This window comes from Maylandia zebra, linkage group LG16 (genome assembly GCF_041146795.1).
Source record: "Maylandia zebra isolate NMK-2024a linkage group LG16, Mzebra_GT3a, whole genome shotgun sequence".
In the NCBI taxonomy this organism is placed as follows: Eukaryota; Metazoa; Chordata; class Actinopteri; order Cichliformes; family Cichlidae; genus Maylandia; species Maylandia zebra.
In genome coordinates this window covers 16,131,461-16,157,574 of record NC_135182.1, presented here as the reverse complement: position 1 = coordinate 16,157,574, position 26,114 = coordinate 16,131,461, and the positions used below count along the sequence as shown (strand labels likewise).

The window sequence follows — 26,114 nt, the reverse complement described above, 5'->3', positions numbered from 1 at the left end:
TTTCACTGTTTAGAAATAGAAATTTCTTTTTTTTGTACAATGGATCTATGTGAAGGAAAAAGGACATTTACTATGAATGATGTAGATTATACATCTCAGCAGTGAGCTACCAGAACTCTGTAATTTTGTATTTATTCATGCTGGCAGATTTCTTACATTTACTGCAGCAGCAGTTATCATCATTTGACTTCATCAGAGTCTTGAGAATTTAATTTCTCCCTTTCTATCTCATCCAGTTGCTTTTCTTTGCCCCATTTTTCCTGTATATTAAATATGCCTTCCCTCTGACCCTTGTCCCACCTCCAATGCTTTTACATTCATTTTACTTAGTGCCAGCTCCACTGTTCCCTGTTTAAGTGCCTGTTTTACCCCAGTGTCCCAAATTAGCTCAGTCACCTTGTCCTTTGTTTTTGACTAGGTGAAACTAGGTTGCTTCATACAGTAAATTTGGCTGGCTGTTTGAAGTAAACTGATGTAGGCTGGTTAAAGCAAAAGACCTCTTTTTCTTCATATGAGTTTTCTATCAATTTTTAATGGATTTTAATGGATGTCTTTTGACTGTGGGAGGACCAAGAAAGAACTCACCCAGGCACAGGAGCAGGCAACAGTGCTAACCACTGCACCAACATGTCACCGTACCATAAATTAACCATAATGCATAATTCACAGACACACCACTTTGCCATTGACAAGCCTTTATTCATTATCCAGCTTCAGTTCATACCTTTGTGGTGTGCAGGTCGCTGGTACCTGTTCATCCTGTTTGCACATACAACTGGTCAGATCAAAGTCATAACTTACTCGATAACAATGGATGAAACTAGAACAGCATTTGGCAGCACCAGCCATGTGAACATAAATAACATGGTCAAAATAAAACCCCTTTCTCTGCAAGTATTGCACATTATAGAATTTAAGCAAACAGCTAATAAACAGAAAACAAAAGAGGTGTTCGTTATCACAATAATGCAATATGCATTATTTCACTTGAGTCTAAAAACCTTTATCAACTTCTCATTGATAGTCAAAACTGCATATATCCCATACATCACTGCAGAGGTGTACAGCTGCAATAACATATAGCTGAAGATCTTTTCATGCAGGCAAAACGAATAAGATTTCTGATTCTAATCAAGAACTTCTGCATAATTTTTCAGAGAACTGAGAAAAACCAAGACACACATTGCTTTAATCAATAAAAACCTTTTCAAGTTTGAAGGGCTCTCAAACCACCATAGCGCTGCATATGATCCTGCAGAAATGTTTCCTTAGACATGTTAGAGTTGTGGAATAAAGTGATGGACCACTCTGAAGCCCACCATTTGTCCACAAGTTCTCCTTTAATGCTTCCAGTGTAGCATCAGAAGAACATCAGAAGTTAGGTAAGACATCATTTCAATAAAAATGCCAGAGTCGTGTCAGATATATGCCGTACTCGTCAAAGAACTGTGCTTGTATTGGAGTGATGTGGTGCAGAATATTCACGTGTTTGTAGAAAGACAAAGAGATGGCTGCTTAAGGAAAATAAACAAAATAAGCTCTTTGATTTTAACAACTCCTGCAGATTCTGCTGAGCAGCTTATCTCCAGAGAAACATCTCTAACAAGTGACTACGCTTGCTCTGATGAACTTTATTGACCTGTATGTTGCCTAGAGTGGATTTAAAGTTAACAGCAGGAGATAGGTCATTAGCATCCCGTGACATCTTGCTAGCTTCTCTTGTCTTTTAAACTTGTCTTTATATGTTGATCAAAAAGAACAAACCTTAATATCTGTTCCCATATTATTCCCTGTCATTTGCCAAAATAAGTAGGACAGAGGACAAAAATCTATGAGATGGAAATTGTTTTACGTAGTGGATTTATATTGTACCTCAGTGCTTTAGGCTTGGCTTGACGTGAACCACACATGCTGTGTTTGTGGTGAGGCACAGATCAATATGCACATAAATTTAATGCCCCTTTCAGACATGCACTCCTTACAGTCTGGCAACATCTGAACCTTAGGCTTCCTGCCTAAGAAATAGCCAAGACAGAATCCAGAAATCAGCAGACTTCAGTTGTTTTAGGCTTTGGTTCACAACAGTGACTTCAGAAAAGAAGATATCTCCTTTCAGCTGACAACCTAAAACACCACAGCAGCATCTCCACACTGGTACACAAGCTCTGCCATGCAAATCAATTTATAATTTTTTATGAGTTTTTTTCTGGATTTTTGGTTCATATTCTGTCTCTCTCCATTGAGCAAGGGATCAAATGATTATTACCCCCACAGTATGTCTGAGGCTCTGTTAGTGTGGTGGTTTACACATGTGTGCTTGCCAAGCAAAATGTTTCAGATTCACATCCAGCTGGTGATACAAACTCCTCTTTGGAATTGAGTCAGGAAAGAAAACAGATCATACATCCAGAGCTACCTGCTGTGGTGAACCCTTTGGGATAAGGGACCAACCGAAAGAAGTGATTTATGTGATGAACATGAAAAGTAAAATGACTTTTGCGTCAATGACACACTAGGTAAAGCCAGTGGGAATCCAATGTCTGAAAAGGGCTCAATGCGTTTTATGTTTTGTAGATAATCAGCAGTCTCACTTCTTAACTGATGGTGTGATAGCGTCAACAAAAGCTGCTCTGCTGAGTACAAATACATCTGTGTGCCACATCTTTTTTCTTCTAAAACTAAAGGCTTTTGCACGTCTCCTTAAAATAAATCCAGAGAGACTGTACGCTTCCCGATGCTACAACTGGTACAGCAGCAAACACTGTCTGCACACTGGCTACGAAGTAACACAGAACGCCGACTGTGGCTGTGAAGTATGTGTGAAAAGTGTTTGAATCTAATACTACTGAGAGGAGAGGGGAGTCTGCTAGAAAATGATCTACAGTGAGCACTGGCACTTGGACATTTATTATCTTAACAATGACTAAGCACAGAACAAAGGGCTGCTGTTCCAGTTTGTGTTGGTGCTTTTGTTTGTGTGGCGCCATCTTCTTCATCCCCTTACAGTCTTTTGGTTTCTGCCAAATAGCAGAGTCCACTTAGGTTTCGACCTTCCCATATGTCCCCTCTGGAGGGCGGTATTGTTTGGGAAAGGCCTTAAGCTGGAGGGCGTTAAAGGCATATTTACGACATCCCACATTCTTCATGGTGTTCTCTCTCCTGCAGCCCTCGCTGTGAGACAGAAGTCATACTTTTTTTTTTCTTTTCCCTTTTTTGGCAAATTACTATTTTTCCAGTGTGTTTTAGGTGTAGATACTGACCTGCGCATACAGTCCAAGGCCTGATAGAAGACCTGTGGGGCCAGGGCGTGCTCCTGCTGCAGGATCTGACACTGTTCCAGGGTCACAGACATGGCTGTGCGGTCCTTAGCGCTCTTACAGCTGGTAAAACGCACTCCGTTCAAGCGGCGACACACCTTTGGGGATTCGGAGGAAGAGATTAGAAGAAGGAGACAGAGCTTTTACGCTTCAGGGGCTAGAATTAGAGGCAGTGATGATGAGTCTACCTCAGCTGCTTGCCACAGGATCTCCACGTTCTTGTTCTTCTTGGTGTTCACGTTCTGGCTCAGCAGTTTGAGCAGCTCGGGCACGCTGGTGGTACTACGAGAGCGAGGGAGACCTGAGGAGATGACAGAGGACGAGTGGTGAGCAAAGAACAAAAAAAAGGGGGGAAAATACACTTTTCTCACTAATAAATTATGTATTTCACTCACAGTCTTCTGGAAGGACCTCTTTAAACTGGTCGTAGTACGAGCTGAGGCGAGTCATGCTTTCCATGTTGATGACATCTTGCAGCGATGTGTCTCCGAACCTGCACACACGCATGATTTAAGAGTTAAAAGTTTTCATTAATATAACACATAGCCTGCTGCTGTCTGGCTTTTCTGTACTGAAGGAGGTTCACTTCCAGCACAGCCATTCAAAGTTTAATGCAACATCAATAAAAACGAGCGCACATATGTATCAACCCAGTTTTTAAAAGTTAGTAACTTAAAATCTCGTCTTTACAGTCATTTTTTAAGAAAAATCTAAATTTGTTGTCTAGCAAGAGAGAACATTTATGCAGTGACCATGCAGTGAACAAGCCTCATTCAGCCAGAGGTTTAAAAATATGCTTTAAAGCCGAATGTGCTGCTCACTGGCCTTTTTGCGACTGACCTATCAAGCTTGGCATGGGTATCTCTTTCTACCTTTCCTGCCCTCTAGTCTCAGTGACTCACTTCTCAGCCAGAGTCTGCTGTTCGTTAATGCCAACGTTGAACAGGACGGGCTGAACTCGCAGCAGCATCCCGTTTTGGATCTCTCGTGGCAGCATGTCAAACATCGCCCCGGGCATCGGGACCCTGACGTTAAAGCCGCTCCTGTTCCCCGTAATTACCGGCAGCATGTCGGGGCTGAAACCAGAAGTTGCCTGGGTAACTTTAAAGGTGACATTTCTCAGGTCCATCACTCCGACGCTCATGTCCTCCAACATGGCCAGCTCCTCGCCTTCATTTATGTGGCAAAGGAAGAACAAAATCAGGGCATGGACAGGGAGTCAATTCTGATTGACTTTTAATATTAAAAGACATTAAAAACCACAAAACTTAGTTTGCTAAAGGAAGCTTTGTAACCAGTTTTATATTAGTTTTTCAGCAGCTTTTGAATTTTTGTACCTTTAAACAGATCCTAAGTCAACTACTACCTTTAAAAAAATTATACTATAGAAATTATAGTTTTTTCATTCTCATTATTATTTGAAATGCAATGCTTTAAAAATAATTTTACTAAAAATAATAACAATATTTTCTGTGTAATTTCATGGAGATCATTAGTGGAAGATGCACACAGTCTTTTGTGATTTTACATATTTCTATATATACAAACATGCACAAACAAAGTTACCATAAGTGCTGAGCAGGCCCTCATACTGCACCAGCAGGCCGATGGTGTGCAGCTGCCTGAGGAAGCCTGAGTCACAGAGGCAGTTCCTCAGCTTCAAAATGAAGCCGCAGATCAGAGCGGTGAGCTGTAAACGGCACACATCACATCATCACAATCGTTGAGTAAGGACAAACGTCCAAGCCTACACGTGCACGGGTTTCATGCACTGTACATGTAACAGTCATAGCAGTTAGCGGCAGACCGTCTGGCAGAAGACGACGTCGCGGCGGTACTGCAGGGTGAGGCTCATGGCGATGGTGGGGGCGCTGTCCTGCATTAGCAGAAACACCATGGCTTTCTTGGCTTTGTCGCTCATCAGAGACACGCAATCTGTCAGCGTGGTGAGGAGAGGATACAGGGCGTCGCTCCACTCACCTGCAGGGATTTGAGAGGACATTTCTATCAGAAATCCTGAAATAGCCTGAACAAATGGCTGAAGTAATAGCTATACACACAACCCCACAGTGTCTGCAAATTTAAAATGATTTGTGCAGTTTTCATTAAACATCTTTCTTTTTTATGGTTTATTTAAAAATAGCAATAATTTGGAGGACGAACAAAAGAATTACAGAGAAAAAATTTTTTTTTTGCCTGCATCAGTCAAACATCAGTGTAAAAGTGAGAGATCTCTCCTGATTCTATCAGATGTTGCTGCTTTTTGCAGAAACTATCACATCGCTGCTATCCTGGCTCTCTCCACAGTCTCACTATAGGCTTTTATCATTTAATTTAATACTGATCACTCTCAAAGCAGGTCTAGATCTGGGCCCAGGCTATGTAGCAGAAACATTTTATTTAACCAGTTAGCAGCCCCAGGTCCTGCAGCCCTCCTGGCTGTTCCAAAGTTGAGACTGAGAATGTTGAAGACACCGTGTTTTTGCCTCCTCTTTTAAAGATCTGCTTACATGTGACATTACATGTGATGTCTTTTTCCTTCTAATTACAGTTGTGTGTGTTTTTTAATCTACTCTGCCTCTTTTTAATCATCGGTTCTTGCACTGTGATACTTTTTCATGTACCTACTGTTCGTAAAGGAAACAGTGCTCCTACCTGGGGATGACTTTTCAACCTCTGGGCTGCTTTCTGCAAATGAGAGAACATAAAAATGTTTGGATACGGACAGATTTCCACTTGGACTTGTATCTTAAAGATTTATTTCAGCTGTTAAACAATAGAGATGATTAACATGACTGAGACAGCATGCCAGGGTCTGCTTCAGGATAGTTGAGAGGGATGATAATGATGATGACGTCTGGAGACTCCTGAAAGTTTATACCTGTACCTTTGTTCGTATTAGACGGCTGAGCTCACTCAGTACGTGGATTCATGCAAAAATCTTGTCTACGTGCGTTTACCTTTCTTAGCGTTACCCGGCTCGTCACTGGCGAGCAGGAAGACGTCCTCAGAGCTGCTGTCACTCTGGAGTTTGTCCCGCTGCAGCAGCCTGTCCACTCTCTGGATCACACACTCCAAGCTTTTATCCACGTTTAGCCAAATCTTCTCCTGCACAAATAACCATCAATCAAATCAAACATATATACATGCATATAAAAAACATTATTAACCAAAAGTGGCAGATGGACTCCTCTCTTACCCACTCCTCTTCATGCAAATCTGCCTGCATGGAAGCGCGCTTGTTTTTAGTCCCTTCACTGCCCTCCAGAGGAGCTGTGTGGCGAGAGGGTGAGGTGGTAGCACGAGAGGGCGAGGTGGGGTGACGAGAGGGGGAGCGGGACGGAGAGCGAGAGGAGGGCGAGAGGGAGGAGGATGGCGACGGGGTGCTTTGCTGAGAGAACTCTGGGCGGGCTGCTGCCAGAGCCACGATGGCTGTGGACAGCAGCTTGGAGTCGCACACGGTCACGAGCTGACGAGTCTACAGGAGCAGCGGTGCAGGACAGACGGAGACGGATAAGTTATACTGAGAAATGTTACACTACAGACATTACATGAAAGCACGTTAACACATTAACATTTATTAACTGGCTCTTAAAGGTAATAAAATGAAACTGAATTAATTTTTCATCCTGGTCAGTCTGTGTTTGTGTGAGTCAGAGGTTGCCTGGCAGTCACAGTGCTGTCAGCATTGTCGTGATATATAGTGCTAGTGCACTGGCTGTAATCTGCAACATCATTCATTTATTATTTTTTCATTTCTCTGTGGTTTCAGTGCCCTCTCCTGTGTGTCTCTTCCAGTCACTTCCTGTTTTATTTTGAAGGTTTTTTCTTTACGTCACCTTTTATGTTTTTACTCTGTGCTTTTCTCTGCTTGGTGTGGATTTAATCTGTGTGAGTTCCCTCAGTCCTTGTTAGTTTGTCAGGTTTTTAGAATCCTTTCCTGTATTTTCTTTTAATTCTAATGAATCTTTAACTCTAATGACCTTTTTATCTTGATGTTGCAATTTTTATTAACTGGTCTTCAAAAATAGTTCTCCAGGCTTTCTGAAAGTCTTTCAAAGTATTTCTTTGGAGACTTTCAGTCCAGTCCTTGTACCTGACTGTTGACAGATGAATGTGTTTTTGGTTGTTAAGCCCATTAACACTGACCTATTAATCATTCAAGCACAAAAAAGGAACATAAATCAAGGGATGAACCGGTGTTGTGTTTACATATAACATAAAACTGAAGACCTGATTCTAATTCGCAAATTTAGGCACTAATCACAAAACACATAATTTCTTTCCATTACTTTTGTTAAATTTTTCAATATGCCAAATATAACACTGTTTGACAGGCATAAAATAGCACTTTTGAAAATCTTATATGATTATATGGTGGCTTAAGACTTTTGCACAGTACTGTACATATTAAGTATCCCTGCAGTTCAGTCTTACCTTCTCTGTTAGGATGGCCAGAGTTCTCTCCAAAGCATTGGCTGAGCGCTCCTTGGCAGCTCGGGACAGACGTTCAGTGTAGTAACACACTTGTGTCTTAAGAGTGTTAATCTGACCAATCAGCTCCTTTGCTTTTACAACATCCTGAGGCTGGTATGCCATTGCTTTAGAGCTGGAGCCAGGTGTGCATTGATGCGTATGCAAGAAAGAAAAAGAGGTTACTTGAGAAACAAGTGTGGTTTGGTTTTATCCACTTTTAAAGCTTGTAATAGGATTTAGAGAACCTTACCCCTCCTCTCCATGGGTTCTGATTGAATTTAAAAAAAAAAGGTTTGTTATAAACTTCAAATGAAAAACAACCACCAAATCCTCACGCAAGCTTCAAACAACTCACTGTTTCCTGGCTTCTTCGAGCTTGTGCAGCAGCTTTCGGAGACCGCAGCCTTTAAAGCCTTGATGATGTGCTGCAGGCGCACCAATAGTTACTACGTCGTACGTCCGGTCTGATTAAAGGTTAGAAAATAAAATTAAGAAGGGAGGAAATCCATGAAAAACGTGAATATTAAGTTACAGAAAGCATGCATTAAACATTTGTGGACAAATTCGTACCGTAACCAGACTCTCCCTGTACTCTCATCCTCTGGATATGTAGGTTAGTGGGGATGAACTCCAACTTCCTCTCAGCTTTCAAGGTGCTAGACTTAAATGACGGACCTGTGGGGCAGCAGAAATGAGAAAAAGCAGTTGTTTGTGATTCTGTGTAAGGAAGATGGAGAAAATAATGATTAAAACCCGCTAACAGCTGTACATGATGTCAGAAAGGCTATATTTTCAATGTTGTAACATTTATCTTATTAGGGGAGTTAATGCTGTTTACTTCCTGACATCAGGAAACATCCCCAATTGTAAAACAATACATTTTGGTCACATTGTGCAAGACTAATTTTGACATTTAAAATCAGTGTGATGGCCCTTTACAATGTATATTATGGAACTAACCCTTATATTCATGCAGGTCACTTATGGTCTCCTGGTAGGTGAGGATGATGGTCTGGTACTGAGTAATGATCTGCCTCCTGAGGTTCTCCCAGCATGGAGACAGCTCACCCAGTTCTTCCAGCTCGCACACCCTGCACATGCAGTAACAATCAGTGCATCCAGCTGACGCACGGAGCAGCTCACAGAGTGCGTTTTGTGCTGCTCATTCAGTTATAAACTGAACGAGCAAATGAACATAACAGTAAAGCAGTTACAGACATTAAAGTCAACCATTAAGGGAAAGCCTGCGGATATCTCTTCAAACCATTTTCTCTAACCTTTGCCATTTTTGGGGTTCGGAGTACTAAGCAGCGTTTTACCCTCAAGCAGTTATTATTTAATCGAAACAATCTGTGAAAAGTACACGCTTGGTTAGATTCCTCATAAGTGTCATTTCTTGACAGGGAAAAAGGTTGTAAAAAAAAAAAAAAAAAGTAAGATGCATCTAGAAGAGCTTCACAAATCTAACAAAAACACAATAAGAATGCAAAGTTAAAGGAGCAAATAACACCACAAATAAATAAATTACAGTAATTAGTAATTTACATGGACTAATTTATATGGGATGACCTGTGTCACCTTTATTGGCTCAAACACAAGTACCCCGGATCCTACAGTATCAGAGAGAAAACCCCCAACAATCAAATCCCCTTTTAACAGGAAGAAACCTCCAACAAAACCAGGGTCAGGGAGTAGAAGCCATCTGCTGTCACGTCACCAGTTGGGGTTGAGGGGAAAGAAACAAAGAGAGAATACAGCAGTGGCATATTAACATATGGGGAGTCTTGCAGCAGTCTGAGGATACAGCAGTATAACTAAGGGATGACCTTGTGAGGAGAAGGACTTTAAATTCAGTCGTCGGTTTAGAAGGAGCCAACGAAGAGAAGCAAATATAGGAGAAATACGATCTCTCATCCCTGTCAGTACTCTTGCTGCATCACTCTGAGAAAGGATGTTTCTAATTTTAGCAGCATTGCATAGGTGAAAGAAAGCAGCCCTGTATATTTGTGCAATGTGTGCAATGAAGGGCAAATCCTGATATATAAAAATAACTTCAGGATTTCTTACAGTGTTACTGAAGGTCAGGGTAATGTCATCCAGAGTAAGTATCTAGTTAGACGCCATCTTTCTGACTCTTTAGGGTCGAGTACAATCACGTCATTCTTGTCTGAATTTAGCAGAAGAAAATCACAGGATGCATTTATATCTTTAAGACATGCCTGTAGTTAAATAAGTGATTTGCATCGACTGGCTACTGCATTATCTGCATATCATAGATGATACTTACATATTACTGTGTATCATCTGCAAAATGTGTGCAATGTTTTCTAATAACACTGCCCAAGGGAAACCTGTATCAGATGAAAAGAAAACTACCTGTTTACATGCACAAACTGGAATCTATCAGATTTTTCCCCCCCAAGTGTCTGTATTAAATAGCTTTGTTTCATGTCTTAATATTTATGACCTAAACAAACTGTGATCTTAAAAGACTGCTTTGACTTCAGCATCAAATTACTGCATTTTTAGAGAAGGGGGATAAAAAGAGATGTATTCATATAAATTCATCAAGCTGAAGCCAAATCACTACTTACAGCCTTCAGACGTGAATGCAAAATTTATTTTGTGTGGATGATTACATTTTACATGTGCAGACGATTGTGTCCGCTACATAGCTTTAGGTACTGCTGGCTACATAATATGACCATTAAAAAAAATAAATTACATTAACTTACTTGTACAAGTTTAAGTTTTTCTTACACAGAGCAAACAAACTGGGTTGCTACGACAACTACAGCACTTTGATCCCCTCAATCAAACAGGACATAATAACATTTTGATGTAAAATTGTGAAGAATTCCATCAATTACAGTCTGAAGTCCAAACCAGAATCAAACCATTTGAACAATTACAGAAATAAGACTGAAGAAAATAACCAGGAGAAACACTGAAGCAGTACTCTGACTTCAGCAGGTCTACACTGTCTGTGTTTAGCCAATATGGAGAAAAGCGACAATGCAACAGGCGAAGTAACAGTTTATTGCATCATCTCAGGCCTGAATGCCTTTTTATTTACCTACAGTTTGTATGACACAACCTTGTGACTATTATACAGATGCTTGCTAATATTTGTTCTCAGTGTTGAGTGACTGTATTTACTGAAACAGCTAAAACGGTTCAGTTGTGTGAGTTAAGACCTATGTTTTTGAGTGTTTACAGCATTAGGATGGGTCAGTATTTTTACCTGTCAGATGTATACTTTGTGTTTTTCAGTCACTTGAAACAAATGAGCCTGATTTTTCTGCCCAGCAACACGCACATGCTCCCAACAGCATGCTGCACAGCCTGCAACAAGCCCTTCTAGACTCAAAGAAGGAAAACCAGGAGGTGGCTGCAGAAAATGCTGCTTTGAGGCAGCAGCTCACCAGAAAAGAGATCAGCTGGGAGAAAGAAAGAAAGAAGCTGCTTAAGTTGCTAGGAGGCATTAACAAAGAAATAGCCTCTAAGACTGAGGATATTGGGAGACAAACTAAACCAATCAAGAATCTTCTCAGTCCATGAACAAAATGATTCATTGCAAACAAAGACACTGAAACCAATAAACTGGCTTAAAATCATTCACTGATCAATGCGTGGGTACCAGAGATGGGCCGTAACTGTAATCTGATTACTTTTTTAAAGTAACGAGTAAAGTAAGGGATTACTATTGCAAAAACGGTAATTAGATTACCGTTACTTTCCCGTAGGAACGCTGCGTTACTGCGTTACTAAAACCATGATTTTTTTTGCAAGAATGTCTCACGACAGTGACGTAAGCGAGTGCGCCGTTAGTGACAACAGCTGTGTGCAGATCAACAATGGATCACATATCGAGTGCGGGAGAGAGTATGAGCGTGCAGCGTTTAAAGTGTGGAAGTACTGACCTTACTTTGAGTTTGATTCCATAAAAAGTGACAAAAACATTAGCGTCCATCGTGCGTGGGAAGAAAACTTCTTTTTACAGCGAAAAAACCCCTAAACTTCCAAGCAAGCACCGAGTGCGCAACGACGTAATGGGAAATTCACAGAGAAATTCGTGGATTCTTCAACTGACCGCAGCACACCTGCACCAGGGTAAACCTCCGCCTACCGTAGTCCTGCTTTACAGGTGAAAATAGCGCAACAGGACCGCTAGTCTTTGACTTTATTTATTTTCTGCTGTGTTTTACTTGCATCTATTTGAAAGACTGAGTGTAAACACAAAAAATATTTTATTTTATGTGCTGGAATGTGTAGAAAATAGGTTTAAATGTTAAACTAATTTATTCAAGTCAGAGAATGTTGCATATAATTAAATTTTTGCTTGATGCATAAAGTTAAAAGATTAAAACTGATAAAACAAGTTTAAAAAAAGAGACTTTTCCATTTGATTACATTTTGTATGATGGATTATGTAGAAAAAGTAGAATTGGGCTGAAAGATCTATCGCTTTATCACCTCTTCAGGTTGTAAATCGTGTTTTTAAAAAGTAACTAAGTAACTAAGTAATTAATTACTTTTGAAAATAAGTAATCAGTAAAGTAACGGGATTACGTTTTTGGGGAAGTAATCAGTAATTAGTTACTGATTACTTCTTTCAAGTAACTTGACCAACACTGGTGGGTACACAGATAGATGGATGGCAAAACATCTGCTTACTAGGCATCACCTAAGCTAATTTGAATCTCTGCTCCTACACGTGTTTGTGAAGTTGTGGAGTATTTAAAATGTAAAAGCTAACTGTACAAACAAGAAGCATGTGCCAACCAAACATGCTAGTTTCACCTGATAGCTTAGCGATCCAGCCTCCTATCCAAATGTGATCACTTACAGCTTCAAAATGCCAAGAAGGTAAAAACTAAACCAGAGGCTTCAAAATCCACAAACCAACTGGCGACAATACGGAACCACGTCCATCTTTTATATACAGTCTATGGTAGCACGCAGAGAACGCTTTCTTAAAAGGTTCGCATTTATTAGACGTTGACATCACTTCAAAAAGCATCAACACATCTTTCACATTATACCTGACAGCATCCTCCTCCAGCAGCAGTTTGACATACTGTCGAGGAATATGCAGGGAGAGGACGCTCTCTGCCATCTGCTCCAGGATCCGCAGGTGGTTACCATCCGTAGTGGGGAAACGGTACGTCCGTGACATGACGCCGCCAAACACTAAAACAAGGAAAAATATAAATGAGCACTGCCATTGTTACTGCCAGCAAACTACATGTTACTGGTTGTGAAACTTTCCCATAACTCGGAGTAGCAACAGCTCACATAAGAGTTCACTCACCAGCCTTCAGCAGCGGATCTTTACACAAAGAGGACGACTTGGATTTGATGCCCATGGATTCCGTTAGGCTTTCATCCACAGGCAGAACCATCTGATGCACACATAAACAACAATGTTTGCATAAAGAAGGATGTGCTGCTGACCTTTACATTACCAAAAAAGTCAGAAAAAGCAGGAAGTTCAATAAAATTGTTTTATATTGTTTTAATGAATTCAAGCACATTCACAAGCCCGTGGCTGTTATTCCTGGTATGTTTCATGTACTTTGACATCAGGAAAAAATTAAAAGTAAAACAGGAAATTGTCTCAATGTATCAATTAACAAAAAATAATACATTTTCATACTTTAATTTCAAATATTGCCACAAACTATAAAACAAAGTCTCATTCGAAAGTCATTTTTGTGAATTCCTACCCTTCCATTAACAGTATCCCCCCTCTGTAATCTTGCGACAGGAGCTCTCTGCTCACGTTTCTCCTCTATCTGCCAGGCAATGACAGTGATGTTGCCCACGCGCTCGTTCTCCGCTGACCTGACAAATCAAGCGATAACCAAGTGAGTGCAACGTCCCCAAAAACCCAAATGCGACCTGCAGTTCGTAACACAGAAAAGTCACATTGTGCTCTGCGTGCCTCTTACCTGAGAGTCAGGTGCAGTCTGTGGTGCTTGTCCTGCAGCAGCTCCTTCACGGAGAACATGGCAGAGCCGAGCATGTACATCTGTCACATAAAAACACACAAACCGAAAGGATTTAGAGGGTTCTACCCAGATGAGCATCAACTACGAAGGATTTGTTAAAGAAGAGCATTATTTACTTTTGCAATGGAAAATCTAAAGACAGTTTATTGACTTTGTAAGAAATTGTCTTGGCGGGGGTGGGGGGGTTACCGTGCCCTGTGAGCGGTCCTTTACGTCGTAGACTGAAAGCTTGACCTGCGTCTGCTGAGTGATCAGAGAGTCCTGAAAGAAAGCTATACTGCTCAGGAAGATGGGGTTACTGGTGCCCTGAAGACAGAGAGACGAGGGGAAAAGGCTGTGTAAGCATCCAACGGCAGGCAGGAAGTGACAGTGAGGTAGAAGGTAGCATACCTCTATGATTTCAGTCTGAGCGTGTTTAGTCCAGAAGGCCTGGGGCGGAGTGGTGCAGCTGACGGCCACAAAGCTGGTCGGCTTACGGTCCAGTGCAGGAGTCACCAGCTCACTGCAGGCTGCAGGGACATTTAAACACAGGCGATTACAAACTGGGGGATTTAACAGTGGGATGGTCTGTAATCTGTAGCAATGGGAGGATTTAAATATAGTATGTTGGAGTAGTTAGTACTTGACAAGCAGCAGCTGTTGAGTAATTCTTTAGTGGATAAAAAATAAATAGGAGCCAGTAATTATGGGGACACATCATGTTTATGAGTTTTTCTTAAACTGACTGAGAATGAAAAAACAAAAACACAGCATCGCAGTCAAATCATCATGTTTTAAAGTAGAATATTTAAACATTTTTAGCCAGTTAATGGTAGTGAGGCAAAATATTTTTTTAAAACTGCTGAACTATTATCCCCTTAGTTTCTGTTTCTGGCCTCATTTCTCTCTCTGTCTTATTTTTTGCTCTCTTACTGCTTATTAGGGAACTTTCTGGCTCTTCAGATGCGAAACGCTCTTAAATGTTCACTAACTAGCTGACTATCAGCGTTCACTGAAAACAGTGAGCTGAAAACTCACTGCAAAAAAACAAAGATAGTATTTTGGATATAGAGTTCTTATTCAAGATGTTCTCCTCCTTGTTGTTTATCATTTTTCACCTTGACTTTCATGTGTATTAAATCTTTGGTTCATAGTTTCAGTTTAATACTGCTCCTCAGTATTTTCCTGTACCATTCTGTGTCAACTCCACTATTTTAAGTTCATTCATGTGTCTATGTTTCACTTCCTGTTTTATTTTGATACTTGTCTCTAGTGTCCCGTGTTTAACTTTATTTCATTTAACTTCCTCGTCTATCTCATTGTCTATGATGATGTTCACCTGTATCTTGTTATCTTAACTCTGGGTTTCAGCTTCCTCACCATCTTGCAGACTTTGTAATTCTGGCCTCTCAAATCATCCTAAATAAAGGTTTGTTTTTTGTCTATGTCTGCCTCACTGCATCTAGCAATTTATGCTGAGCAGTGGGACAATCTAAAAAAAATGCTTAAATGCTGCACAGAGTTGAGGATAAGCAGCACCTTACTCCAAAGTTTTAATGACAGATTAGTGTAGCTTTGTAGGATGATGCATCCCTATGTCAAAGGAATCATTTTGAAACACCCAAACAGTGCATTCGAGAAGAGTTAACCAGCTGTGGACTTCAGATAGCTGCAGACATATGATGCATAAATGAGTTTTTGGTTTTGGAGTGTTGGCAGCACTGTGACTTGTTAATATGCTTTAGAGGATTAAGGAACATCAACAGAGACAAAATCCAGAGACAGCAGTGGAAGATGATATGTGGTTTAAGAGTTAAAAAAAGTTTCAATATTTCCTTATTGTGGGGATTTTTATTGTGCTGTGACTAATTAAATTAACTGCCAAATGAAGTGCTTATGGGTGTCTCCAAGATGGCTGCTGAGTGGTGAGTCTTGCTTCTACAGGGACTCTGATATCAAGCATTAGCTGCATAAATGCTCGTGCATTTGTGGATCGATCAAAATAAAATAATTTGAACACTACCATATTAATTCTAGTAGAACATAATAAACAGTCTGGTGCATCAGTAAGGTGCAGCAACAATATCTACAAACACATCCTGAACATACCCACGCTGAACTCCAGCACGGGCTCATCTGGGTCCTGACTGCTGCCTGTGGGGAAGAGAGCGAAACAGAGATGAGCAGAAGCTCTTTACAGTTTTGTTATCAATGAAGTAAGGTTACCATGGTAGCAGTTACTTGGTTACCTGAGAGAGCCAACCCCATCATCTCAGCAGAGAGATCAAACGTATTAGCCCGGTAGACCGACCATGGCCGATGGCGGGGGCTGCGCTCCTTCCCAGACATGGTGGTTTCAGGTCAGGGCTGAGGATTTTGTTTTTGAGTAAAAAAGGCCTGAAGAGCAGAACAATGTCGAGCAGGAACAGAGTCAAAACTCTTGCGTAAGCCTTCTTATGACGTGTGTGCGTGTGGATCTGAGCAGTCACACTTTTGTCACTGCGGAACCTGACAGAAAGAAAGAAAACGAGGCAAATCAGACAGAACTGGACATCTTCAGCTCTTTGATACTGACATCAAACTCATCATCACGACAGCAGCTGAGCTCCGAAAAATAGCAATGTGCTCGCAGTTAGTCACATAAAGGAAGCCACTTTGCAGCACACATGCTCAAAATCTGGTTACATTCCTCTTTTTTTTCACAGGGTTAAAGGATGAATAACTAATAATAGCTCGATGATGTTTCCACAGATGCTTCATTCTGAGGCGAACGGCGCTGTAGGTTTTGCAACTCTGTGTCATTGCTCTAAATATTTTTATCCCCATGTTAACGTGCTAATATAGGCGGCGAGAACATTTTCTGAGAGAAAAAGTGAGACTTCACACAGCTGTAGAAAAAAAACAGCACTGCAGCACACTGAATTGACGTCCTGATGCTATTCGTGCTTTCCTGGTTTTAGACAAACCTAATAACCAACACAGGAACAGGGAGTCAGGTAAAGAAAATCAGAAATGCTCACATAGAAAACAGACGTAACAGAAAAACTCATAATCTCCACAACCTCTCAAACCACGTTCACAAAACTGGCTTGTAGATGTGATGCACTTGTCTAAATCAAGTGATAGGTCTGTACACTGATAATTGCACTATACAATCAGGTTTTAATAGCAACAATGCTGTTTACTTCACTCTAATAGCATTTTATTCATAGTTTAACTGCAAATACAACAATCACCATTTCACTGGGGCTGACAATACAAAAGAAACAGCACGTAGGGTTTGTTGATTTCCTGCTGACGCTGCACCTGCCAAAATTATTCACTACAGCAGGAAACTAAAGCTGTGCCAAGTGTGCCAGCAGAGGAGATCTGGCTCCAGTGCAACATTAACAATCTCCCCCTGACTTCATCTTCTTCCAACTAACAGAAAGAGACAAAAGATTAAACCACTGCTGATCTACATCTGTTGGAGACGTGGATCTACATTCACGGGTTATTTTTTATTATCAGTTAATCTGGAAATTATTTTCTTAAATGATTAGTAATAGGTTTATTGTTTGGGTTAACTGTTTTCTTTAACTTTCAGTCTGAAAAACAATTTTTATTCAGGCTAAATGCTTAAAGAAATCAGTGAAACCACAAAAATAATAACATATGGTTAAAAAAATAGAGCATTGTCAGTATTTTAAGTTAAGTTTTTTAAGCCATCCCTCATTTCTTTATAGTTTATTCACAAGGATCCAGATTTTATTTTAATATTCAACTTTGCAATTGTTCACCAGGCTTTGAGGAAGCCTTTCAAATGATTTCTTTGGACCTTTTTTCATTCGTTTTCAGTCCGGTCTTTGTACCTGATAATATTTAGAGGAAGATTTCTTTGTTTGTTAAGCAATGTTAAGTCATGTCCTTAAGAAACAGGAAAAAATCCAGCAAAGAATGACACAGGGCCTGAGAGATGCATCTGCCTTCAGTTGATCCATGTGCTGCTCACTGGTAGCAGGAGGAGGGACAGTGAGCGTCCACCGCTACCTGTAAAACACGGTGGAAGCTCTGTCGTGGTTTAGGATCACTTCAAAGGATCTTGTCAAAAGGGATGGATTCAGAAAAATACTGTCTGATTTTGATCAACGCTGCACATATTTCAGTAAATCACAGCACCTCCTCTTCCTAGAAAAATATTTTAGAAAAGAGGGCTGACACAGTTCTCCATAGTGAGTACACGTCTCTTCTGGTGTGCAAGTAATTAAAGCTGTTTCTATATCTATTTTTGTCCTGTGAGCTGACACACTGTCGCAATATTGTTTTCTGCAGTAAGCGCTCTCCTTTCAGCAAAGACAGAGGAGAAGAGATTTGAAAGCAAAAAGCGTCGGTAAGGAATACTGTATGCCAGAAATGCATGAAGCAAACGTGTAATGTTAAAAGAAATGAAAAGGATTCAGCAAGTGGTCCGATGAGCTGCTTCAAATTCCTGTGAGATGTCAGACTCCGTTAACCTCTCTGGTATATGTTTGCTTACACAACTATACAACCTGCCTTTGCTCAGCGCGATCACTGCCTCCTCATACACAGAGACGAGGGTCGTATCAACACGTTCATCTGTCTCTGTGTGTTGCTGTTTATTTGATGCTACACTGATGAGGGGAGAACATCTGTGTGTGAGTGTTTCTGTCCATTCATGTGTGAAGACCTCTGCAAAGGAAGTCTATTTTTACACATGAATCCTCTCTGACGTCACACGACACGTGCAAATGAAAACGCGGCGTCCCGGCGACACACACGCACAGCGCTAGAACTCACCTCACACACATACAGTTTAGTCAGCGTGATTCTCCGTGGTAGTTTAATTCCTGTCTTCACACCTTCATGTGAGATCTAAACAAATGACAATTACAGCATGGATGCTCTGCCTCATTAGGCTGTGTAGGAGTCATTGACAGTGGGGTTGGCATTTAGCACGCTGTAATCGCCACTGCCTGGGGCATTGTGGGAAGCTCTCTAGGAAACCAATAGAGGATCTAATGCAAAGCCACAGGGAGCGAAGGATCATCTTCATTTCATCTGTCTGACGGTCATCAGATACACTCAGTTCACATATGTGGGGCTGGAACTAGTTTTGAAACAACCACTTTCCAATCCAATTAAAAGACTTAATCATCATTAGAAGTGATGAATGATAATCACTTACTAAATATTTACGTTTTTACTTTTTCAGCTGCTGTTTTGGCAAAAGATGCTATTTGATGCTGTGAATTTTCCCCATTTTTCCCCACAAATTTCTGCTATATCACACAGAAGGTTCCATTTTCTGAACTTCAGGGTTATATTTTTAAAATGTTTATAAATCCAACCAGCAGTCTAAACCTTCATGTCTGTCACATCTGTCACAGCTCATAGTATAGCTATAGTAGAAAAGTGGGAAGTAGAATAAGTAAGTAAATTGTAAATTGCAAGTAAAGTTTACTAGCAATTTACAATCCATACACACAAAATGAAGTGGGAATTTGGTGGTAAGCTTCACTAAGACTTCCTTTGGATCCTGTTACATTATTTAATTAAACCATTATTTAAGTAGCTTTTCACTCCTTTTCACTCGGTTTGAACTTCAGCAGGTCGCCTCGAGCTAGATCAGCTCATTTATGAAAAGCCACTTGATGTAATGCAGCTGAACCTGTTCACTGACTTGACGGGGAGTGGAACTGGGAGGAGACTTGACAGAAATTGCTTTGTTTTTTACTTTATTGTTAGTTAATTGTTGAATGTAGTAGCGCAGCAAACACACCAGACTGGGAGAGCTGCAGGAGTTCTCATTTTAAACCTAAATAACTGCGAGTCAGCCATGAATTATCAACAGCAGGTAAGTTTCTATCTATCTATACTGACTGGACACTTTTACCTTCAGAGCTGCTTTGATTCTTTAATTCCTCCTGCCATTCAACAAGGTGCTGGGAACATTTCTCAGAGATTTTGGTCCATGTTGACACGATAGCGTCACACAGTTCCCCATCCATGAGGTGTCCCCGAATCCCAAAGATGCTCTTTTGACTGAAATCTCGTAACATTTAGTTCAGAGGATACAATATCATGTTCATGAAACTAGTTTAAGATGATTTGAGCTTCCAGATTTATTTTCAGTAGTTGGGTACACATGCTGGTTGTGGTGTTTAAACGGTGCTTAGCTGGTGCTTAGGTCCAAAGTGTGCCAGAAAAGATCCACCACACCATTACACCACTAGAAGCCTGAACTGTTGGTTTATGGAGGATGGATCCATGCTTCCATGCTGTTTATGCCAAATTGTGACCCTAATACCCGGATGTTGGAGGAAAAGTTGAAACTCACTGAATCAGGCAACGTTTTGCCCATCTTCTCTTTCTCAGTTTTAGTGAGTCTCTGTGAACTTTAGCCTCAGTTTCTTGTTCTTAGCTGACAGGATTGTTACTCAGTGCGGTCTTCTGCTGCTATAGCCCATCTGCTTTAAGGTTTTATGTGTTGTGCCTTTAGAGGTGCTCTTCTGCATACCTCTGCTGGTATTTGAGTTGCTGTTGCCTTTCTATCAGTTCAAAGTATTTTGACCGCTACTTTGAAACAGGGAACCACCGCTCACACTCTCTGTAAACACTAAAGACAGCTGTATGGAAAAATCCCAGAAAATCCGCATTTTCTGAAAAACTCAAACCAGCCTGTCTGGCAAATAATACAAATACAGTATAATAGTTCTGCAACATTAAATGTATTCAGATGCTGACTGAAACTGGGTAAGTTTTACCTCTGACAAGCAGATTGCCTGTACTAAAAAAACAAATGTGTCAGCCACTTTCTGTAATGTAGCTGAACCTGTTATCTGGGTACACGGGGAGTGGTAGTGGGTGGAGATGTGTCACTACTTGCTTCTTTTATTCTAATTATTAACTGTTATTAACACAGATTGATAACATTGTATCCACTGCAAAATTTGGAGACTTGATTGAGTTTTCCTACCCACTCGGATATTCGCACTGGGCCATCTATGATGACGATGGACATGTAATCCATTTTGCGGTTGCAGGTGAGTAAAACATGTGTGTTCATTGCATTCATTAAACAGGCAAATTATAACACTAACATTTCTTGTTTCCTTTTTTTTTCCAAGATGAGAAGCAACTAATGACAACTGTTCGTACTTATCTGCAAAAAATCATGCCAGTATGTGGGGACCTCCTCCTTGGAGAAACCAAGATTCGCAGAGTCCCTGTTGGTGAGGTCAATGTCCCACATGGAGCCCATGCGTTGGTCAGTAACAATCGCCATGCCTTCACACCTTCAGCACCTGAGGATATGAGGCTACGCCGTGACGCCCTTCTCAATCAATCCCTTCCATATAACCTTTTTACTCTAAACTGCGAGCACTTTGCCACTTTCATACGCTACGGGAAAGCTGTGTGCAACCAGGTAATGCCGTCACTCGAAAAAACTTCTGATTATCATTTAAGATGTGGTAATACACTGGCCTTCATGTGCTTGAAATCATGCATGATAATGTTGGGACATGCTCCTAATGAGAATATGAACGGTTTCCTGGGGGATCTCCTCCTAAATCTGGACCAGAGCATCACAGAGGACAATCTGAGGTGCAACCTGACTGTGTTGGATGGACTGAAGCATATTGTCCCACAGGTGCTCTACTGGATTTAGGTTAGGTGAGCATGGGGGCCAATCAATGGTACCAAAACCTCCTTCCAGGAACTAGCTGCATTCTCTAGCCACATGAACCCAGACACTGTTTGCAGCAGGAGGAACCCAGCACCCACTGCACCAGCAGAGGGTTTTACAGTGGATCCAACGACTCTATCCCGATACCTAATAGCAGTCATGTGCCGTTGCCCAGCCTTTAGAGGTCTGCGTCGCTCCAAGAATATACCTCCCCAGACCACCGCTAACCCACCACTAAACCGTTCATGCTGAACGATGTTACAGGCAGTATAATGTTCTCCACAGCTTCTCCAGACCCTTCTCTCATCTGTTAAAAGCACAGCACACAAGTGGTGGATCTGCCAGTATTATATGGAAAGTACCAATGTGGCTCCACAGTGCTGAGCAGTGAGCACAGGGTACACTAGTGAATGTCAGGCACTCAGATCACCCTCATGAAGTCTGATTGTGATTGTTTAGTCAGAGGCATTCACACTGTGTCCTGTTGGACATCACTTTGTAGCTTTGGCAGTTCTCATTCTGTTCCTCCTTCTACAAAGGAGCAAACAACAGACCTGCTGATAGGTTAACGACTTTCTGCAGCCCTGTCTAGCTCTCCTAGAGTAACTGCCTGTCTTATAGAATCTCTTCCATGTTCTTGAGATTGTGCTGGGAAACATACTGATGTGGACTACCTATGCAACCTCTGTAGGGTCCAGATAGCACTTCATGCTATGAGTAACGACACTGACCCCAGCCAAATGCAAAAACCAGTGAAAAACCAGTCAGAAATAAGGAGGAGGGGAAAAATTCCAGTAGTATACCTGTAAAACCATTCCTGTTTTGGATGTTGTCTCATTGTTGCATCTTTAATGCACCTGTTGTCAATTTCATTAACACCAAACCAGCTGAAACTGATTAACAACGCTGTCTGCTACTTAAATAACCTGATCAGTATCCCAGATGTTAACAGACTTCATGCAGTACTCTGATTAAAAAGTCTTCCTTTAAGTTGTTTGAGCAGCGTACAACATGAGAGAACATCAACAGCTTTGTCATCTGGACTGATTTATGAACTGCACTTCATATATCAGTCGGTACTGGAAATTTTACAAAACCAAATATGTTTTATATTAACAGGAAAATGGTCAGATTATTATTAGCAGTAGTAGAAGTATTGTGAGTATGAGTGCTAATCGTATTAATAACACGGTTATTCTTTCTTTAGATCCCTGCAAAACCCAAGAATGAAGAGTGCACAGGAGCAACTACAGTTTTCAAAGACATTGTCAACTCAAAGCAAACTGATTAGAAACCTTTTCATTTCTACATATATGAACTTGTGCGGTGCCTCGGTTTGGTCTTTCTGAGTCACATCACCGTAAATATCCAACATGTTCTCTTTGTCTGGCCCTTTATGGAGCTTAGCCTGATTATTTTTTTATGAAGCCACTTATGGGATTGGCAGTATGTACTGCAAGGTTTAAACTTACTTGTTTTTTGCCCTTATTTATTCATTTGCAAATGCTTAGTTGAAACCGATAAATATTTTTTCTCAGCAAAATATCTTTAATAATTCCTCCAGAGAAAAAAACAATCTTGGGATTCATAATTTGGCCGAGCAAAAGCCCTGAAGCTATAAGGTTCACCACGACAAACCACACGCTGGCAAGCTGAAAGCACGTGATGATTATAACGCCAAAAGATAACGTGTGATAAAAAAAATGTAGATACTGATGTTCTACTGATGTTCTCATATAATATATCAGATATATTTTTCTGTTCAGTCACAAAACATGAACAAATTCACCTAACATTTGTTATTTGTATTTATTTACTTGTTTACTCGTTTACGCTCTGAGGCTGCTTCCAACAGAGAAGCTGCAGGGAGCCCTCTGGTGGATGAACTATGCAACATCAACACTCAGTGTGGTGAAGGGTGTTTCTCCCATCTTTTCTTAACTTTGAAAAAAAAAGAAGGTTCCTTTAACAGCTGTTATAAATACTGATACCAATAAACATATATTGGATTAATGACCCAAGAACACCAATGGGTTGTTTCTGGTCTCAGGGATGACCACAGTGTATAAGTAGCTGATTTCCTCTCTTTGACATAATTTTATGCTGACGTTAAAAGTGTGTGCAGCTTACCTCGCTGTATAGCTGCTGTCAGTAAAGGTGGTTTTATGCATATTTTATCTGAAAGCAAACTACCTGAAACAGTGTATTAAGCAAAAGTCCACTCCAAGATCTCAAACATCCACCAAAGCTGATGACAACAACAATCTTGCAATGTTAATTTGGTTTTACTGGAGTTCAGCTGAAGAAGATGATAATGGTCAAAATGAATGCAAGTTTCTGTCCTGCACCAGAGGGATGAAGTCAGACAGCGCGTCAGCTAATTCTTCATCGTCATCCTAAACTGAGCAAGAGGATAAATCCAGCTGCTGTCCTGAAGGTGACATCTAACCCCAATCACACACTAAACAGACCCTGTTTCTGTTTTCTAGCTGAACAGTGTGGCAACAAACATGGTGAACATGCTGCAGGGAAGCAGGTGAAATGGTGTGTAGTAAGAGTGCGGAGATTCGGGAGCTCCTGAGTCCACTGGGATGCTTTGGAGACAAATGTGTCCCAGTTTGTTGGTCTGGCGGCTCACCCCCTGCAGGTGCTGTCAGCACCGGCTGCACTGCAGCGCTTCCACAGCTTCTCCTCCTTCTCCTCATCCCTTTGTGATCAATCCTGTGTTTTTCTTTTGTTTTTGTTTTCTTTTTGTTATTTAAGCCAACTTCCTTTCCCTTGTCCCTCTGTAACCTCAATGTTCTTCTTCATTTCCATTTATTGATTCAGATTCAGTCCAGAGCTGGCCTGTGCCTCGCTGCTCTCCCTTGAATCTGGTCTACAATCAGCTTACCTGGCATATGGAAATGTCTGTCACAGCCACGTGCACATGGATGCACCAATAATCATGGAAGCTGAGCCGTAAAATGCTCTCTGATCAAACTGATTGAAGAAGACGAGAATATATGAAGAGAACATTTAGAAAGCGGGAAAAAGAAGTCTTCTTCAGAGAACTGAGAATTATAAAGGAAGCTCAACTGAGATGAACTGCTTTAGGTTATGTTTCAACCAAATGGATTCTCGGGAGAATAAGTCATGGATTTCCCTCAACACACTAGGCAGAACGTGGCAAATCTGATTTGTTCAATCAAAAATACTCCTCTGAAACACACATGAGCACAGGACAGAAAGGGCAGACAGAAGTGAATCCCCAAAGAACCCAGTGCCTGCTCTGTTATGAAAAGAGTGGCTCAGAAGATCAAATTTAATCCTTTCCCTGCCCCTTGGGAACATCAGGGAGGACTCTGGCTTCATAAAGCAGTAAATATGACACTGGATGCAACCAGTGCATTATAAAAAAAAAGCCCCCAACATATAACCTCATAATATCAGATACACACTCTTTCAGGCTTCAGCAGAAAGCTGGGTGTTATTCAGCAGGCAGTCTGCGTGGAAATAAACAACAGGCCGAAGCTTCCCACTACAAATCTATTTATGGAAGGTTTAGCCAATGACAGGCCCATTGACACCATACTTAAAGCGTGGATATATGCTCATTCACCGACACTACCAAATAATAACAAACATTGCGTCATTATGTCTGCTGATGCTCACTGAGGGAGGCAGCAGCACGGCGCTGCGGGTTGTGACCCACAGCTCGTTTAGCACTGTTTTAAATTTAAAACAAATCAGCTGCACACATTTTATTTTATTCATTTGTTTTTTGCTACGACTGTAAAACACGTATTATTGTGATCCCGCTGCGAGGCGGTGCTCTCGCTTTGAGACAGCTTTCATATCCGGGAGCAAAAACCCTCGAGAAACCGTGAAATAATAATACGAGGAATTAGAAACAAACACAAATGTCTAACCTTCAAGAGAAAAGCGATGGTTTCTTGTCATGCTGATGAGCATCCTGCGCGCATCGACGATGTCTGCAGTCGAGACTCGCCCTGACTCCCTCTGACACATCAGAGACGTAATACCTACATAGATGGTAATGCCTCCTCCGTCCACTGGGGGGAGATGTCGGCCAGGATTTATTCTCTCCAGGCTTCGTTAAAAGACATTCAAAGCTCTCTTTTAAACGTTGGCTGCCTTTTCCCTTTTTGTTGTGCGTTCTGTCAGAGTTTCTCTGTGTTTTTCTATCCAGGGACAGTTTTACTCCATTGGCAGTGATCTTGAGATCACTGTCATCCTGAGAAATGAAGCTGCTGCCAGTCAGGACATCCATGAACTGCATCTCACAGCTGTACACAAAACAATCCCAAATAATGTTTTTGATGATTAACTAACAAAAATTTTTTCGTTTTCGTTAAACAATCTTTAAACTATCCCTCTAAATTAAATTCAGTGAGTCCTTCGGTGTCATTCAAATCAGTTTCCTCTGCAGGATATATATATATATATATATATATATATATATATATATATATATATATATATATATATATATGGTGGCACCATTCATTCTTTTTTTAATGATCAAATAATGCAATTAAATGTTAATTTATGGGAAAAAAAAACATTTTGCAATAGAAGGAATCATGAGGGGTGTTGTGATCTTTCGCTTGAGTGCACCCATAGACCTTTGTTATTTGT

At 40.9% G+C, this 26,114-nt stretch overlaps 2 protein-coding genes across 2 annotated transcripts; one reads left to right on the top strand and one right to left on the bottom strand.

The window, feature by feature from the left end:
- Positions 1 to 678: 678 nt before the first annotated feature.
- On the bottom strand, positions 679 to 25,498 carry inpp4aa (inositol polyphosphate-4-phosphatase type I Aa). Its single transcript, XM_004551306.3, has 24 exons — positions 25,385 to 25,498; positions 16,036 to 16,294; positions 15,896 to 15,940; positions 14,198 to 14,316; positions 13,997 to 14,113; positions 13,748 to 13,827; positions 13,523 to 13,640; positions 13,108 to 13,198; positions 12,839 to 12,986; positions 8,754 to 8,884; positions 8,364 to 8,468; positions 8,149 to 8,257; positions 8,044 to 8,061; positions 7,755 to 7,926; positions 6,517 to 6,795; positions 6,278 to 6,425; positions 5,973 to 6,005; positions 5,125 to 5,297; positions 4,884 to 5,007; positions 4,220 to 4,487; positions 3,713 to 3,810; positions 3,506 to 3,618; positions 3,261 to 3,415; positions 679 to 3,171 (listed from the first exon to the last, which is right to left on the bottom strand). Exons 2-24 carry the CDS (start codon positions 16,133 to 16,135, stop codon positions 3,039 to 3,041), a joined length of 2,877 nt encoding a protein of 958 aa, XP_004551363.2. The 5' UTR covers positions 16,136 to 16,294; positions 25,385 to 25,498; the 3' UTR covers positions 679 to 3,038.
- On the top strand, positions 19,507 to 23,497 carry LOC101469077 (phospholipase A and acyltransferase 2). The gene is made up of 4 exons (XM_004551305.3): positions 19,507 to 19,640; positions 20,709 to 20,829; positions 20,914 to 21,212; positions 22,681 to 23,497. Exons 1-4 carry the CDS (start codon positions 19,623 to 19,625, stop codon positions 22,762 to 22,764), a joined length of 522 nt encoding a protein of 173 aa, XP_004551362.1. The 5' UTR covers positions 19,507 to 19,622; the 3' UTR covers positions 22,765 to 23,497.
- Positions 25,499 to 26,114: the final 616 nt, after the last annotated feature.

Coding starts and splice junctions, on each gene's coding strand:
- LOC101469077 (XM_004551305.3), top strand. Junction 20,830..20,913: donor AATCCATTTTGCGGTTGCAG/GTGAGTAAAACA, acceptor TTTTTTTCCAAG/ATGAGAAGCAACTAATGACA. Junction 21,213..22,680: donor GGAAAGCTGTGTGCAACCAG/GTAATGCCGTCA, acceptor TTCTTTCTTTAG/ATCCCTGCAAAACCCAAGAA.
- inpp4aa (XM_004551306.3), bottom strand. CDS start 16,135: ATGTCTGGGAAGGAGCGCAGCCCCCGCCATCGGCCATGGTCGGTCTAC. Junction 8,469..8,753: donor TGACCTGCATGAATATAAGG/GTTAGTTCCATA, acceptor GCTGCCCCACAG/GTCCGTCATTTAAGTCTAGC. Junction 3,172..3,260: donor GCCTTGGACTGTATGCGCAG/GTCAGTATCTAC, acceptor TCTGTCTCACAG/CGAGGGCTGCAGGAGAGAGA.